Genomic DNA, 18,626 nt, shown 5'->3' on the forward strand with positions numbered 1-18,626 from the left:
CTCTCTCCTGGCGTCTCTCCCGTGCTTCCTCGGTGGGACGGACTAAGACACGAGGAAGGGAAGCAACGAAGGAAACGGGGATTCAATATTAGGGACGTGAGATTCAGCTTTGGAAACCCAGCTCAATATGACGTCACACGGAGCTGAGAGCAGAGAAAACTGTTGAAACCGGAGCGTTCAGAGAAGTAGGAAATCTGAGGCTTTAGGGATCAGTGTTTCCTCTATGTTGATTTGGAAATGGCGGCCTGGCCACACCAAAATTTCTGCCGCCACGGTATCAGAAATAGGGCAAATACGTGGTGCTTTAATCCCCACTGCCCTTATATGGATCCAAGGTCTCACTAAAACAGGCTGAATGTAATTCTAAATCTGAATGTAAAATACTGTGTATAAAAAAAAGAAATAGAGCAGACGCACAATGTAGTCGTGGTTGCTTTTGAAATGATCCTGCCTGTTGGAAAGCGCGTCCACGCCCCCCGCAGGTGGACAGCGATACTGCAGTCTCATGTCGGTTTAAAGGAACACGCCGAATTATTGGGACTTTAGCTTATTCACCGTAACCCCCAGCATTAGCTTAGCCTAGCACAGATCATGCAGGTAACTGGTTCCAACTAGCCGACTGCTCCGAATAAGTGACAAAATAACGCCAACATGTTCCTATTTACATGTTGTGATATTTAGAGTCACAGGGTGTATAAATAATGCCATGATCACTAGTCACGTTCGCTACTAACTAGCTATTCACATTGGTTTTGTTGACGGAAGTAACTGTGCTTTTCGGTGTTGCGCTAATCACTCCGCCCAAGTAGCAGTGCTTCCACTTCTGAGAATATTGTTCCCACTTAGAATACGGTTAGAATATGTCTGTGTCTCATGTGACATTATTATTTGTACACCCTGTGACTCTACAAATAACAACATGTAAATAGGAAAATGTTTGCGTTAATTTGTCACTTAGTCGGAGCAGTAGGCTAGATGGAGCCAGTTACCTCCAGGATCTGTGCTAGGCTAGGCTAATGCTGGGGGCGTCAGACAGCGTTACAGCACGCACGGAGATGAGAAGGGTATGTATCGACTTGTCTAACTCTGGGGGATACGGGGAATAAGCTAAATTCCCAATAAGTCGGCGTGTTCCTTTAAACATGAGACACACCGAGCCGATAATCGTCCGTCTGACAGTCTGGCGAGGTCGGTGACTCGAGTCTGTTCGGTGTGTTCCGTGCCGTCGTCCGTCCGAGGAGCCGTCGGCCTTCATTTTGGCCGATTTGACATGTATAATCAGCAGGGCGGGCACTGCCGGCAGTCAGACTCAATGAGCCATCTGATTGGTGGAGAGCTAACCAGGAAACGGGGAGCGGGATGAGCGTGACTAGAGTCTCTCAAAATCTGATGAAAATCTTTTAAACTGACCTTTGCTGATCTGAAATGAAGACAGATTCAGCAGCTGCACGGCCTATTTCTCTCTTAAAATGTTTTCAGAAACACGTTTCGGTGAACTATTTTAGTCCAATATGAGATCGTATTCTGAACGAGCCGCCATGACAGTCTGGCTGTGAATTTCCGGAGAAACCAGACCCATGTGACGCGTTCGTCCTATCAGCTGCCAGTTTTAATTTTTGGGAGACAGACCTGCCCCCACTGCTAAAAAGAATTCCTAAAGGAAATATGTTAACCTCATTATTTGAAGCTATGGCCACGTTCAACACAAACATCCAACATTATAACATTGTGGATATGACTGTATTTACATTTAATCCAATGAGCGACAGGATGAGACTCAGGAGGCCTTTCCCCTCGTCGTGCATCAGGTTGCTGTAACAGTTCTCCATCGGGGCAGACACCAGTGTTTTAGCCTGAGAAAAAACACAACATAGGTCAACACAAGAAGTACTTTAACCCACTGTTATCTCCCAATTTTAATATTACTCTTAGGGTCCTATCTTGAATCCGGTGCAGCGCAAAGCCCGACCCAAGTCTCTCTGCTAGTTTAAGACCGACGCAGTTGTCAATTTCCCGTCCAGCGCCCACGTCATTTAAATAACAAATGCACCTGCAGCCATCTGTGGCCCATGGGCGTGCTGGTCTTACAGGGAGGTGTGTTCAGGTACATTCTGGGCGTGCTGGTCTTACAGGGAGGTGTGTTCAGGTGCATTCTGGGCGTGCTGGTCTTACAGGGAGGTGTGTTCAGGTGCATTCTGGGCGTGCTGGTCTTACAGGGAGGTGTGTTCAGGTGCATTCTGGGTGTGCTGGTCATACAGGGAGGTGTGTTCAGGTGCATTCTGGGCGTATTGCTATCTTGAGGCAGTGGGAAGTGATGGCACCATTGACCAACAAAAACCTGGTCTCAAGTCAATAACGCAGCATTTCATTGTTATTTTAACAGAGCATTAGTAAAATACTCCTAGGCTCGTGCACACTATGCTTGTTACACACACAGGGACGCACAGCAGCACACACACACACACACACACACACACACACACACACACACACAGGGACACACAGCAGCACACACACATGTAGAAGATTACAAATACAAATATGACGGTGTAAATCCTCCATCATAACAGCAATGCTCCAAGGTCCAAACGCGCCTGGCTTTTAAAGGGAATGGGAGATGATCTCTGATTGGTTGATTGCATGTTACGCCCAGAACACCCCTCTGATTAATGAAGACATTAAGTACAACCCTTTAGAACCATGCGCCCGGCGCACTGACCCTTTTTTCTGCCGTCAAACTAGCAAAAGTGGATTTGTGCGCTCAGATCGTTAAAATAGGGCCCTAAATGATCTCCTCCTGAGCTGAAACAATGGATTAGTCCATCGTCATTTTTACTAATAATTCACTGGTTCCAGACTCTCGAATGGGAAGATTTCCTGCTTTTCTTAGACTTCAGTTAGTAAACTGAATATCTTTGAGTTTTGGACTGAAAACAAGACATTTAAATACAATTACCTTCCCTGTTATCCGAGCATTTTCCTAAATAAATACGCCGTATCTGTACAGTATATCTGTTTGTGTTTATTCATATATGATGTCTCCATTTCATTGTTGTAATTGTTCTTTATAACTGTCAAAAGCAGGGGTCTTCAATGATTTTTAAGCCACAGACCCCTTAGCTAAAAGAGAGACTGAGCAGTGACCCCCTACTAAATATATTGTATAACATGAAGTTGCAAATTACTGGGCCCACAAGTACGTTTAGGGCGGCCTGAAGCCTTTATACATCTTTTTTTTGTGCATAGAATCCTAAGCTATTAAAATAGCTTCATAATTGTAATAATTGGCATGATTTTATATGTATCTGTGGGTGGCTAGTGACTACCTTACCTATAGGTAAGCCTATCATAAGAAGGGATTTATATTTGCTAATAATATGTTGGATTCATTTTAGGACTTTCAAATTTTTGAAAAAACTTACAACACTAATTTGAAGGCCCCTCTGCATTGACTCTGAGGACCCCCTAGGGGTCCCGGACCCCCTGTTGAAGATCCCTGCCGTAAAGTCAAAGAAACTGCACGTCCTCAAAGCTTTTTATGAATGCTAGCACACGGTTTATTACTAACATGTCTTATCATTCAACAAACGTTGGAAAATGTTACTAATAAACAATAAGTTTTAAGACTTTTAAGATGTTTTTGTAATTCATCCCATTCTGTCACTTACAGCCTATTTTGTTCTTTTTCAAATTGTCTCGGGTGCTTACTAGTGTTACGTAGCGGAGAGGAATTTTTATGGTAATTTACATATAAGCCTTTGTGGGTGTTTTTTTAATTTAATCTTTATTTATCCAGGTAAGTCGATTGAGAACAACTTCTCATTTGCAACGATGACCTGTCACATTCACACAGTTACACATTCATACCTGGAAGCTGCCCAGTACAACCACAGTCTGATCTGATCACATTCATACCTGGAAGCTGTCCAGTACTACCACAGTCTGATCTGACCACATTCATACTGGAAGCTGTCCAGTACTACCACAGTCTGATCTGACCACATTCATACCTGGAAGCTGCCCAGTACTACCACAGTCTGATCTGATCACATTCATACATGGAAGCTGCCCAGTACCACCACAGTCTGATCTGATCACATTCATACTGGAAGCTGCCCAGTACCACCACAGTCTGATCTGACCACATTCATACTGGAAGCTGCCCAGTCCCACCACAGTCTGATCTGACCACATTCATACCTGGAAGCTGCCCAGTACCACCACAGTCTGATCTGACCACATTCATACATGGAAGCTGCCCAGTACCACCACAGTCTGATCTGATCACATTCATACTGGAAGCTGCCCAGTACTACCACAGTCTGATCTGACCACATTCATACCTGGAAGCTGCCCAGTACCACCACAGTCTGATCTGACCACATTCATACTGGAAGCTGCTCAGTACCACCACAGTCTGATCTGACCACATTCATACTGGAAGCTGCTCAGTACCACCACAGTCTGATCTGACCACATTCATACCTGGAAGCTGCCCAGTACTACCACAGTCTGATCTGATCACATTCATACATGGAAGCTGCCCAGTACCACCACAGTCTGATCTGACCACATTCATACATGGAAGCTGCCCAGTACCACCACAGTCTGATCTGACCACATTCATACCTGGAAGCTGCCCAGTACCACCACAGTCTGATCTGATCACATTCATACCTGGAAGCTGTCCAGTACTACCACAGTCTGATCTGACCACATTCATACTGGAAGCTGTCCAGTACTACCACAGTCTGATCTGACCACATTCATACTGGAAGCTGCCCAGTCCCACCACAGTCTGATCTGACCACATTCATACCTGGAAGCTGCCCAGTACCACCACAGTCTGATCTGACCACATTCATACATGGAAGCTGCCCAGTACCACCACAGTCTGATCTGATCACATTCATACTGGAAGCTGCCCAGTACTACCACAGTCTGATCTGACCACATTCATACCTGGAAGCTGCCCAGTACCACCACAGTCTGATCTGACCACATTCATACTGGAAGCTGCTCAGTACCACCACAGTCTGATCTGACCACATTCATACTGGAAGCTGCTCAGTACCACCACAGTCTGATCTGACCACATTCATACCTGGAAGCTGCCCAGTACTACCACAGTCTGATCTGATCACATTCATACATGGAAGCTGCCCAGTACCACCACAGTCTGATCTGACCACATTCATACATGGAAGCTGCCCAGTACCACCACAGTCTGATCTGACCACATTCATACCTGGAAGCTGCCCAGTACCACCACAGTCTGATCTGACCACATTCATACATGGAAGCTGCCCAGTACCACCACAGTCTGATCTGATCACATTCATACTGGAAGCTGCCCAGTACCACCACAGTCTGATCTGATCACATTCATACTGGAAGCTGCCCAGTCCCACCACAGTCTGATCTGACCACATTCATACCTGGAAGCTGCCCAGTACCACCACAGTCTGATCTGACCACATTCATACATGGAAGCTGCCCAGTACTACCACAGTCTGATCTGACCACATTCATACTGGAAGCTGCTCAGTACCACCACAGTCTGATCTGACCACATTCATACTGGAAGCTGCTCAGTACCACCACAGTCTGATCTGACCACATTCATACTGGAAGCTGCTCAGTACCACCACAGTCTGATCTGACCACATTCATACTGGAAGCTGTCCAGTACCACCACAGTCTGATCTGATCACAGTCATACTGGAAGCTGTCCAGTACTACCACAGTCTGATCTGACCACATTCATACCTGGAAGCTGCCCAGTACTACCACAGTCTGATCTCATCACATTCATACCTGGAAGCTGCCCAGTACTACCAGAGTCTGATCTGACCACATTCATACCTGGAAGCTGCCCAGTACCACCACAGTCTGATCTCATCACATTCATACTGGAAGCTGTTCAGTACTACCACAGTCTGATCTGACCACATTCATACCTGGAAGCTGCCCAGTACCACCACAGTCTGATCTGACCACATTCATACTGGAAGCTGTTCAGTACTACCACAGTCTGATCTGACCACATTCATACTGGAAGCTGCCCAGTACCACCACAGTCTGATCTGACCACATTCATACTGGAAGCTGCCCAGTACCAGTACTACCACAGTCTGATCTGACCACATTCATACTGGAAGCTGCCCAGTACTACCACAGTCTGATCTCATCACATTCATACCTGGAAGCTGCCCAGTACTACCAGAGTCTGATCTGACCACATTCATACCTGGAAGCTGTCCAGTACTACCACAGTCTGATCTGCTGCCACTGAGCAGCTCCACTGGAGCAGTTGGAGGTTAAGGGCCTTGCTCAAGGGCACCTCAGTGGTGGTAATGAAGGAAGAACAGGTGCTGCTCTTTCACTTTCCCCACCCGGAATTTATCCTGCCGGTCTGAGGATTGAACCGGCGACCGCCCGGTCCCAAGCGCGCTTCTTTAAACTTAAGGCCACCACTGCCCCAGTAATGTGTGTGTGTGTGTGTGTGTGTATATAATTGTGACTAATGGCCCTGATGGCCCGTCATAAACATCGGCCAACATGTCACAAAAGACACTGCAGAGCCAAATGATGTGTTGCATTCAGGTCCTGTGGGATTCATAGCTACAACAAGTAACTGATTTGAATAAGTTGTTTAGCCTGAATGTATTTAACATTAAAATACACCTTTTACTAAAAAACTAAACAAAAAAAAGCAGTTATAGATTAATTTGTCTTTCATGTTCTGTGTTTGAATTAATGTAAACAATATAACGTTTAATTTAATTTAGTTACAGGACAACTCAGTCATTTAGTAAACTGGGGAGCCGTCTCCAAACCCTCTGATTCTAAGAAGAGTTTACCTCCTAAAAGCTGAAGTCAGCAGAGTTTTTAAATGAGAAATGAGCTCTGTTGTAAACAAGTGTTCCTTATCGCATACTTGTAGAAGCTGCTCTTACAAAGTAGTACTGTTGCCTGCAGTACAGTCTGCAGACAGTCGGGACATCAAACTCTGTGATAACATCGCAGCTTGAACTTTGAGCCTCTTGCTCAGAGGGTTGTGGGTCAGAAAAGCACGCTGGCTTGCATACTGCAAAATGCAACCAGGTGCATTAGGACATATTTTAGGCATACTGCATTTGATATACTATGTATTGGTACATATTAAATATTTCCCTGTCATACTAATGGTAGTATGGGCATTGCAACACAGCCAGTATCTCTCTCAAAGCGCTCCTCTTCCAGGAATGAACAAAGCTTGATAACCCCTCCCTCCTCTTCCTCCTCCCAAACACAGCCAGCTCCACTCTGTGCACATATTTCCTTGTTCCCTCCCCTTCAGAGCTACAGTTTGCAGATGGGTGTAACCAACATGCTGGGGCAGTACAACAGCGTATCACTGCTGTTGTTATATAGGAGCTCAGACTAGTTTCACTTCTCAGGAAGTGAGACTCAGACAGTCGTTGTCACTGAGCAAGAGGTGAAATGGCGCAGAAAAGAGTTAAGCTGGAACGGGAACCCTTCTCTTGTTCCATCTGTCTGCATCTACTGAAGGATCCGGTGACTACTCCCTGTGGACACAGCTACTGCATGAACTGTATTAAAAGCCACTGGGATGAAGAGGATTGTAAGAACAGCTACAGCTGCCCTCAGTGCAGGAAGACGTTCACACCGAGGCCTGTCCTGCTGAAAAACACCATGTTAGCAGTTTTAGTGGAGGAGCTGAAGAAGACTGGACTCCAAGCTGCTCCTGCTGATCACTGCTATGCTGGAGCTGAAGATGTGGCCTGTGATGTCTGCACTGGGAGAAAACTCAAAGCACACAAGTCCTGTCTGCAATGTCTGGCTTCTTTCTGTGAGAAACACCTTCAGCCTCATTATGAATCAGAGACATTCAAGAAACACAAGCTGGTGGAGCCGTCCAAGAAGCTCCAGGAGAACGTCTGCTCTCGTCATGATGAGGTGATAAAGATGTTCTGCCGTACTGATCAGCAGCTTATCTGTTATCTCTGCTCTGTGGATGAACATAAAGGCCACGACACAGTCTCAGCTGCAGCAGAGAGAGCTGAGAGGCAGAGAGAGCTCGAGGGGAGTCGACAAAACATCCAGCAGAGAATCCAGGACAGAGAGAAAGATGTGAAGCTGCTTCAACAGCAGGCGGAGGCCATCGATCGCTCTGCTGATAAAGCAGTGGAGGACAGCGAGAAGATCTTCACTGAGCTGATCCGTCTCCTGGAGAAAAGAAGCTCTGATGTGAAGCAGCAGGTCAGATCCCAGCAGAAAAGAGAAGTGAGTCGAGTCAAAGAGCTTCAGGAGAAGCTGAAGCAGGAGATCACTGAGCTGAAGAGGAAAGACGCTGAGCTGAAGAAGCTCTCACACACAGAGGATCACAGCCAGTTTCTACACAACTACCCCTCACTGTCACCACTCAGCCAATCTACATCCAGCATCCATATCCATCCTCTGAGCTGCTTTGAGGACGTGACAGCAGCCGTGTCAGAAGTCAGAGATAAACTACAGGACGTCCTGAGAGAGAAGAGGACAAACGTCTCACTGACAGGGACTGAAGTGGACGTTTTACTGCCACCACCAGAGCCCAAGACCAGAGCTGGATTCTTAAAATATTCACGTGAAATCACACTGGATCCAAACACAGCAAGCACACGGCTGTTATTATCTAAGGGGAACAGGAAAGCAACATTCATGTTGCAACATCAGCCTTATTCAGTAATGAGACAACAACAGTCTGAGTCTAGTCACCCAGACATATTCACTGATTGGTGGCAGGTCCTGAGTAGAGAGAGTCTGACTGGACGTTGTTACTGGGAGGTGAAGAGGAGAGGGAGAGGAGTTGTAGCAGTCGCATATAAGAATATCAGCAGAGCAGGGAGGTCAGATGAATGCGGATTTGGACGAAATGACAAATCTTGGGCGTTACATTATAACAACAACAGTTATACATTTTGTTACAACAAAGTCCAAACTCCTGTCTCAGGTCCTGAGTCCTCCAGAGTAGGAGTGTACCTGGATCACAGTGCAGGTATTCTGTCCTTCTACAGCGTCTCTGAAACCATGACTCTCCTCCACAGAGTCCAGACCACATTCACTCAGCCGCTCTATGCTGGACTTTGGTTTGATTATTGGTCTCCTGGAGCCTCTGCTGAGTTGTGTAAACAGAAGTCATTTAAGGGTTAAATTCTGTGTTTTAACTCTTCAACTTATTTATTCTCCATGTTTGTTGCTGAGAGCTGATGTTGTGTCATTCTATTTTTTCAATGTTTTTTGTCACAACCTCCTTTATCCTACACACTTTGTTCTCTTTGTGGACATTTTAAAGAAATCTAGATTTACATTTATTTGTTTGATGAACCAAAATGTTGTTATAATCATAATCAATAAGTCACTCTTCTCTTTTACATAGCTGAGATTCTGGTTCAAACTACCGTATTTTCCGGAGTATAAGTCGCTCCGGAGTATAAGTCGCATCAGTCAAAAAATGCGTCATGAAGAGGAAAAAAACATATATAAGTCGCACTGGACTATAAGTCGCATTTATTTAGAAATTGATTTCACAAAATCCAAGATCAAGAACAGACATTTAATTTGGAAAGGCAAGTTATTCAACTACACAACAGCACACAGAACAAGGGGCTGAATACGGTAGGTGTCCGGTATGTTAACGTAACACATTAACAGTTATTCAACTATACAACAGAATACAGAACAACTACCAGGGCGTGGAGACGTAACTGCACCGTTGACGTGCATCTACATCTGTGGACTCGTTCCTCCAGCTCTCGCCATCTTGCTTTCAGCGCGCGACTAGCTTTCTTTGTTTTCTTCATTGCAGTAAGAGTCACCTTTACAAGTTTCTCTCTCACTCCAAACTTTCTTTCTGCTACTCGATTACCGTTTTCGGCCGCATATTTTACTACTTGCAGTCACCTGCAGTTTCTTTTCTTTCTCAGTTGTCTTTGGAGCAGCATATAGTCGTCAGAAGCCTAGAGCGCCCTCTGGCGGCTTTAGACGGTAATGTTTTTAGCATGAAATAACATTTAAAAACGTGAAATTATAAATATTTTGATATATAAGTCGCACCTGACTATAAGTCCCAGGACCAGCCAAAGTATGAAAAAAAGTGCGACTTATAGTCCGGAAAATACGGTAAGTGATTGTGTGGATGAAGTGAATGTGTTGATGAAATCATTGAACAAGTCTTTGAACAGACTTTACTGATGGGATGTGTGAACAAACTGAAGCTTTACGTGATGAATAAACTAACATCAACAAAGTCTTTTCTTCCTGTCTTCATTCCAGGGTTTCATACAAAGCTGATGGAGAAAATGTGAAACTGATATGAGAGTATAACTGAGGCACTTTTCCTCCTGAAACACCACAAAGTACAGTGTTCATGTTTAGAGTCAGTCAGTCTCTGTCCTTTCAACTTTCTTCACTAAAACTGCTCCGTCACAGAGAAATGAGCAGAGTTTTCTATCACTTGTTCACATCGTTTAAGTAGTGTGTGTTAGAGCATTTCAATAGTGTATATTAGTGTGTTTAAGTAGTGTGTTAATATAATTTCAATAGTGTGTATGAGAGCGTTTAAGTAGTGTGCTAAAATAATTTCAATAGTATGTATGAGAGTGTTTATGTTTAAGTAGTGTGTGTGTTTCCAACATCATCAGGGGTAAAACAGGGTGATGCTTTGTCTCCCACATTATTTGCAATTTATATAAATGATTTGGCAAAGGAAATTAAAGCATTGAATTGTGGGATAAGATGTGGAAATGAAATGATAAGTATTCTTTTGTACGCGGATGACATAGTATTACTGTCTCCATCTGAAGATAATTTGCAGCAGATGCTCTCCTATATTGATGATTGGTGTAATAAATGGAGATTGTTTATCAATAGAAAGAAAACAGAAATAATTCACTTTAGAAAACCTTTAACTGCTCGCAGCACTTATGAGTTTAAAATTGGGTCACAGAAGCTGAACTTTGCAGACTAATATAAATATCTAGGTTTCTATATTGATGAACATATGAATTTCAGAAATGGTGTTAAAGTTCTTGCTGATTCAGCACGTAGAGCTTTGGGAGGAATCATTGGTAAAAGCAAGAATCTGAAAGATATAAGTTTTCAAACTTATTTTAAATTGTTTCAAGCTTGTGTGTGCCCTATACTTGATTATATTGTGCGTGTTAGAGGACTTAAGAATATACCTACTTGTGAATTAGTGCAAAATAGTGCCATAAGATATTTTCTGGGTGTGCACAAATATACCCCTACATTGGCGATAGTGGGAGACATGGGATGGGAATCATGTGAGGCTCGCTGGAAGATATGTATGCCCCAGTTATGGAATCGTCTATTAGATATGGACGCAAATAGGTTGACAAGGAAAATATTTCTCTGGGATAAACACACTCTTGGTCCTTGGTCTAACAACATATGCAAATTGTTTTGTAATTATGGTTTTGGTGAGTTGTTTCTTAATAATGAAAAGCTGAATATTGGTTTGTTTAAAGAATCTGTGTTTGCTAAAGACAAAATGCAGTGGGCCGACGATATATGGGCTAAGCCAAAATTGTGTATTTTTGTAATGATAAAACCAGAATATGGCACTGAGAATTATGTTGTATATAATCTGTCAAAAAGGCAAAGATCTCTATGTGCTCTAGTGAGATCTGGTGTTATACCTTTGACTGTTGAAACAGGACGAGATGTTAATGTAGAAGAGGAAAAAAGGATCTGTCCCATGTTGTTTGAATGATATAGAAAATGAGTTCCATTTTGTTTTCTATTGTCCTTTTTATTGTGAACAGCGTGATTTTTTGTTTCGTAGGATAAAAGCAGAGATTGACTTGGTAAATATGGATGATGCTCAAAGACTGAGATGGCTGTTCACATATGAAACATAGAAATTAGCCAATTACCTTGATAAAGCTCGGGAGAAGAGGAAAAAAGCTCTTTATCGAGATGAATTGTAGATGAGAATTTGTTGTTTGTGTGTGGTGTGTGTATATATATATATATATATATATATATGTGTGTGTGTATGTATGTGTGTGTATATGTATTTATTTGTATTAAAGTATTCCTCCGAATGACTTGTATATGCGACAGGAAGAGGTTTGTTAAATAAGTAATTTTGTGGTGTCTTGTAATCCCATGTGGGATGGGCCAAAATGTTTGGCATGACACAGAAATAAAACATAACTAACTAACTGTAAAGAAATCTAGATTTACATTTATTTGTTGGGCAGAGCAAATGTTGTTTTCATAATCATAATCCAGTGTTTCCGCTAGAATTTTTTCAGCTGCGGCGGGGTGTTGAACGTCAAAAAGTAATGTTACCTGAAAACTGCGTTTAGTTTTTCGTTTTAGCATCTCACATCACACTTTCAGTCACTATGACCACCACTACGGTCAGAAACATTGTGCCAAAATATGAACAATAACGTCACTGTCAACGGGCTTATCTGCTAATGATAGCTACCGACCGTTACTTTGAAACCATCCATCAAATAGACGGTAACGGAGGGTGCCGTTACCTGAAACCGGTGATTTAACGTCACCGCTTATTTTACACAGTTTAACAAGAAAACCAAACATCGAGTGAAAATTACTAGCTACGTTTTTCATGTTGGTTTTGAGTGGTAAGCACCCCCAATAACCTGGACAACAGTTTTAAAACAGTAACGTTACTACAGCGTGTCGGAGGAATAACAGCGTCTCCTGCAGCGTTCGCTAACGTTAGCTTCTTGTCTCATCTGGGGTCTGATAAACAGTAAATTAAACTAACACGAACAAAGTATTTTCTTCCTATCTTCATTCCAGGGTTTCATACAAAGCTGACGGAGAAAATGTGAAACTGATATGAGAGTATAACTGAGGCACTTTTCCTCCTGAGTACAGTGTTCATGTTTAGAGTCAGTCAGTCTCTGTCCTTTCAACTTTCCTCACTAAAACTGCTCCGTCACAGAGAAATGAGCAGAGTTTTCTATCACTTGTTCACAGCGTTTAAGTAGTGTGTGTTAGAGCATTTCAATAGTGTATATTACAGTATTTAAGTAGTGTGTGTGACAGTTTCTCCTTAATGTGTGTGAGAGTATTTCAATAGAGAAACGTGCATCAGTCGCCGCAGTAAAATGTAACTTAATTTACAGAGCATTTATAGAAACACAGTTACAAAGTTCTGTCACAGAGAAATGAGCAGAGTTTTCTATCACTTGTTGCTTTTTACAGCCAACATTTCCTCTCTGCACTGAATCAATAAGTATTACACAGACCTAAAAGTTGCAGGTTTGAACAAACATCCCAACTCAGACACCATAAAGCAGGGGTCTTCAACAATTTTTAAGCCACAGACCACTTAGCTGACCGAGAGACTGAGCAGTGACCCCTACTAAATATATTGTATAACATGAAGTTGCAAATTACTGGGCCCACAAGTACGTGTAGGGCGACCTGAAGCCTTTATACTAGGGCTGCACGATATAAGGAAAATATGTAATTGCAATTATTTTGACCGATATTGTGACTGCGATATGATTCACGATATTGGAAGGAATGATCATTTTTGTATCATTTTCTATGAAAAAAATATTAAAATAAAAAATAAATTGAAATGATGAAAGTGTGAATTTTGCGAGGCTCTGTATCAAACAAAGATTTTTTTTCTTTAGTCTGTAGGATAGGATTTGTAGACGGGGACGTCTCTGCAGCACCACAATACTTAATTCAGAAGGGTTTGACACATATTTTGCCTTTAACAAATATTGCCCCTCCCTGCGATTTGGATATTGCACTAGTCCATATTGCGATTTCCATAAATTTGCGATTAATTGTGCAGCCCTACTTTATACATCTTTTTTGTTGTGCATAGACTCCTAAGCTATTAAAATAGCTTAATAATTGTAATATTTGGCATGATTTTATATGTATCTGTGGGTGGCTAGTGACTACCTTACCTATAGGTAAGCCTATCATAAGAAGGAATTTATATTTGCTAATAATATGTTGGATTCATTTTAGGACTTTCAAATTTTAAAAAAAAACTTACAACACTAATTTGAAGGCCCCTCTGCATTGACTCTGAGGACCCCCTAGGGGTCCCGGACCCCCTGTTGAAGATCCCTTCCATAAAGCGTTCATTATTAAATATTCAACTCTCCAAAACTCGGACAAATTCAGTTTTAACAAAGTCAAAGAAACTGCACGTCCTCAAAGCTTTTTATGAATGCTAGCACACTGTTTTATTAGGGACTGATCGTTATTTAATTAAGGGGCCACTGGAGGAGTTTTGTGACCTCTAACCTAAAAAGACATGACCCTCCCCCTCGTCAGTAATAATTTTCCTATGACCCTCCAAAATGATTTGAAAAAGAGGCATGACCCTCCCCTTGCGTTCAAGTTTGCACTTAGCAAAGAAGTACAGATACCATTTGATTTTTACAGCCATAATATACACAAGTTAACCTCTGCATTCTCATCTTACACATCCCACTCCTCTGTTATGGTGTGGTGGCCATTTCAGTAAATTCACTCACTAACATTGTTGTGGAAACAATAAGCATGGAAGCTAAATGCACACTTTATACATTACTGCATTACTTCAAATACTAAGTTACTCCTCTAGTAAACTAGTATTCACATGAAATAAAACATTGAGACCATTCAGCAAAGGACGCTGGGATATAACAATCCAACACTGGTTGCTATGGACTTGTCACTAGGCTTCGTCATTGTATATTTTAGCACATAGGTAAAGCTGCCGAAGCTGAACATTATATTCCAATTATTTTGTAATTCATCCCATTCTGTCACTTACAGCATATTTTGTTCTTCTTTTTCAAATTGTCTCGGCTGCTTACTAGTGTTACTTAGCGGAGAGGTATTTTTATGGTAATTTACATATAAGCCTTTGTGGGTGTTTTTTTATTTATCCTTTATTTATCCAGGTAAGTCGATTGAGAACAAATTCTCATTTGCAACGATGACCTGTCACATTCACACAGTTACACATTCATACCTGGAAGCTGCCCAGTACTACCACAGTCTGATCTGACCACATTCATACTGGAAGCTGCCCAGTACCACCACAGTCTGATCTGACCACATTCATACCTGGAAGCTGCCCAGTACTACCACAGTCTGATCTGACCACATTCATACCTGGAAGCTGCCCAGTACTACCACAGTCTGATCTGACCACATTCATACCTGGAAGCTGCCCAGTACCACCACAGTCTGATCTGACCACATTCATACCTGGAAGCTGCCCAGTACTACCACAGTCTGATCTGACCACATTCATACTGGAAGCTGCCCAGTACCACCACAGTCTGATCTGACCACATTCATACCTGGAAGCTGCCCAGTACTACCACAGTCTGATCTGACCACATTCATACTGGAAGCTGCCCAGTACTACCACAGTCTGATCTGATCACATTCATACTGGAAGCTGCCCAGTACTACCACAGTCTGATCTGCTGCCACTGAGCAGCTCCACTGGAGCAGTTGGGAGTTAAAGGCCTTGCTCAAGGGCACCTCAGTGGTGGTAATGAAGGAAGAACAAGTGCTGCTCTTTCACTTTCCCCACCCGGATTTTATCCTGCCAGTCTGGGGATTGAACTTTGTCTTCCATGTTCTGTGTTTAAATTAATGTAAACAATATAACGTTTAATTTATTTCATTTAGTAAACTGGGGAGCCGTCTCCAAACCCTCTGATTCTAAGAAGAGTTTACCTCCTAAAAGCTGAAGTCAGCAGAGTTTTTAAATGAGAAATGAGCTCTGTTGTAAACAAGTGTTGCTGCGTTCCTTATCGCATATTTTTCCTTTTTACTTTAGTACAAGCTGCAGCTGCTCTTACAAAGTAGTACTGTTGCCTGCTGTACAGTCTGCAGACAGTCGGGACATCAAATATTTCCCTGTCATACTAATGGTAGTATGGGCATTGCAACACAGCCAGTATCTCTCTCAAAGCGCTCCTCTTCCAGGAATGAACAAAGCTTGATAACCCCTCCCTCCTCTTCCTCCTCCCAAACACAGCCAGCTCCACTCTGTGCACATATTTCCTTGTTCCCTCGCCTTCAGAGCTACAGTTTGCAGATGGGTGTAACCAACATGCTGGGGAAGTACAACAGCGTATCACTGCTGTTGTTACATCAGAGCTCAGACTAGTTTCACTTCTCAGGAAGTGAGACTCAGACAGTCGTTGTCACTGAGCGAGAGGTGAAATGGCGCAGAAAGGAGTTCAGCTGGACCAGGAAACCTTCTCTTGTTCCATCTGTCTGGATCTACTGAAGGATCCGGTGGCTACTCCCTGTGGACACAGCTACTGCATGAACTGTATTAAAAGCCACTGGGATGTAGAGGATTGTAAGAACAGCTACAGCTGCCCTCAGTGCAGGAAGACGTTCACACCGAGGCCTGTCCTGCTGAAAAACACCATGTTAGCAGTTTTAGTGGAGGAGCTGAAGAAGACTGGACTCCAAGCTGCTCCTGCTGATCACTGCTATGCTGGAGCTGAAGATGTGGCCTGTGATGTCTGCACCGGGAGAAAACTCAAAGCACACAAGTCCTGTCTGCAATGTCTGGCTTCTTTCTGTGAGAAACACCTTCAGCCTCATTATGAATCAGAGACATTCAAGAAACACAAGCTGGTGGAGCCGTCCAAGAAGCTCCAGGAGAACGTCTGCTCTCGTCATGATGAGGTGATGAAGCTGTTCTGTCGTACTGATCAGCAGCTTATCTGTTATCTCTGCTCTGTGGAGGAACATAAAGGCCACGACACAGTCTCAGCTGCAGCAGAGAGAGCTGAGAGGCAGAGAGAGCTCGAGGGGAGTCGACAAAACATCCAGCAGAGAATCCAGGACAGAGAGAAAGATGTGAAGCTGCTTCAACAGCAGGCGGAGGCCATCAATCTCTCTGCTGATAAAGCAGTGGAGGACAGCAAGAAGATCTTCACTGAGCTGATCCGTCTCCTGGAGAAAAGAAGCTCTGATGTGAAGCAGCAGGTCAGATCCCAGCAGAAAAGAGAAGTGAGTCGAGTCAAAGAGCTTCAGGAGAAGCTGGAGCAGGAGATCACTGAGCTGAAGAGGAAAGACGCTGAGCTGAAGAAGCTCTCACACACAGAGGATCACAACCAGTTTCTACACAACTACCCCTCACTGTCACCACTCAGTCAATCAACATCCAGCATCCATATCCGTCCTCTGAGCTGCTTTGAGGACGTGACAGCAGCCGTGTCAGAAGTCAGAGATAAACTACAGGACGTTCTGAGAGAGAAGAGGACAAACGTCTCACTGACAGGGACTGAAGTGGACGTTTTACTGCCACAACCAGAGCCCAAGACCAGAGCTGAATTCTTAAAATATTCACGTGAAATCACACTGGATCCAAACACAGCATACACACAGCTGTTATTATCTGAGGGGAACAAGAAAGCAACAGTAATGAGAGAACATCAGTCTTATCCTAAACACCCAGACAGATTCACTGGCTGGTTTCAGGTCCTGAGTAGAGAGAGTCTGACTGGACCTTGTTACTGGGAGGTGAAGAGGAGAGGAGGAGTTTCTGTAGCAGTCACATACAAGAATATCAGCAGAGCAGTGTGGTTGGATGAATGTGCATTTGGACAAAATGACAAATCTTGGGCATTAGATTGTAACAACAACAGTTCTATATTTTGTTACAACAAAGTCCAAACTCCCGTCTCAGGTCCTGCGTCCTCCAGAGTAGGAGTGTACCTGGATCACAGTGCAGGTATTCTGTCCTTCTACAGCGTCTCTGAAACCATGATTCTCCTCCACAGAGTCCAGACCACATTCACTCAGCCCCTCTATGCTGGACTAATGTTTGATTATATTGGAGACTCTGCTGAGTTGTGTAAACTGAAATAGACAGAAGTCATTTAAGGGTTAAATTCTGTGTTTTAACTCTGACTTTAGTCTCCATGTTTGTTGCTGAGAGCTGATTGTTGTGACGTTTCTTCACTGCACAGAGATCAGCTGTCAAACAAACATTATGGGATGTCCTTTAACATCTTTTAGTTTTGTTTAAAGATTATTTTTTGTGCACAGATTGATGTGTTGTTTAAATGATGTAGAAAATGATTTCTGTAATGGCAAAAATTACATTTAAGCATGCTTCTTAATATTCTTGTTTTATTTCTTTCTCTGTTTCTCTCACAATGCTGGAAGGGAGTTTATCTCATTCCCACATGTAGATTGCGTACACGAAGTCTGGAGACGAATGCGTCCAGCCTTTGTTTAGACTGATAAAGGTACAAGGTCACAGTACACTATCTCTATGTGCAGATTCAGCTCTCCCATGCCAGTGGAGATGTAACCAGGGTGAAAGTTGTACAGGGGGGGAGAGGTGAAATGGCTCCAGAAGTCTCCTGTGTTTGAGATCGTTTCTCTGTGTATCAGATTGCCTGTGAGAAATGCAGAGTCATGTTAAGCCAAGTGTGTGTGTGCTGTCACTCTGAAGATGTATTTAAGCTCAGTGATTCTGAAGACACTTTTCCACACGGGGCTGCTGTGCCTTTTGTGAAATCGTGTTCCTCCTATATTTGCAAATATATTTAATAAAATACAAAAACCTAACTTGG

At 43.1% G+C, this 18,626-nt stretch overlaps 3 protein-coding genes across 6 annotated transcripts in view; 2 read left to right on the forward strand and 1 right to left on the reverse strand.

Moving 5' to 3' along the window:
* The window catches only part of helq (helicase, POLQ like), a 54,537-nt gene that overhangs the window by 10,085 nt on the left and 25,826 nt on the right, over nucleotides 1–18,626 (reverse strand). For all 4 annotated transcript variants that reach the window (XM_031287820.2, XM_035991819.1, XM_035991817.1 and 1 more), the window contains one exon: nucleotides 1,749–1,853. In XM_031287820.2, the coding sequence (XP_031143680.2) occupies nucleotides 1,749–1,853 (105 nt within the window). The remainder of the gene's footprint in view (nucleotides 1–1,748; nucleotides 1,854–18,626) is intronic.
* LOC116041789 (tripartite motif-containing protein 16-like) lies at nucleotides 7,471–17,953 on the forward strand. The gene is made up of 2 exons (XM_035991823.1): nucleotides 7,471–9,165; nucleotides 17,896–17,953. The coding sequence occupies exons 1-2, from the start codon at nucleotides 7,486–7,488 to the stop codon at nucleotides 17,911–17,913; spliced, it is 1,698 nt and encodes a 565-aa protein (XP_035847716.1). The 5' UTR covers nucleotides 7,471–7,485; the 3' UTR covers nucleotides 17,914–17,953.
* Nucleotides 16,216–17,947, forward strand: LOC116041815 (tripartite motif-containing protein 16-like). Its single transcript, XM_031287868.2, has one exon. The coding sequence runs from the start codon at nucleotides 16,249–16,251 to the stop codon at nucleotides 17,911–17,913; it is 1,665 nt and encodes a 554-aa protein (XP_031143728.1). The 5' UTR covers nucleotides 16,216–16,248; the 3' UTR covers nucleotides 17,914–17,947.

This window comes from Sander lucioperca, chromosome 14, assembly GCF_008315115.2.
Source record: "Sander lucioperca isolate FBNREF2018 chromosome 14, SLUC_FBN_1.2, whole genome shotgun sequence".
NCBI lineage: Eukaryota > Metazoa > Chordata > Actinopteri > Perciformes > Percidae > Sander > Sander lucioperca.

What these genes read in the sequence shown, in the direction of transcription:
- LOC116041789 (XM_035991823.1), top strand. Translation starts at nt 7,486, where the DNA reads ATGGCGCAGAAAAGAGTTAAGCTGGAACGGGAACCCTTCTCTTGTTCC.
- LOC116041815 (XM_031287868.2), top strand. Translation starts at nt 16,249, where the DNA reads ATGGCGCAGAAAGGAGTTCAGCTGGACCAGGAAACCTTCTCTTGTTCC.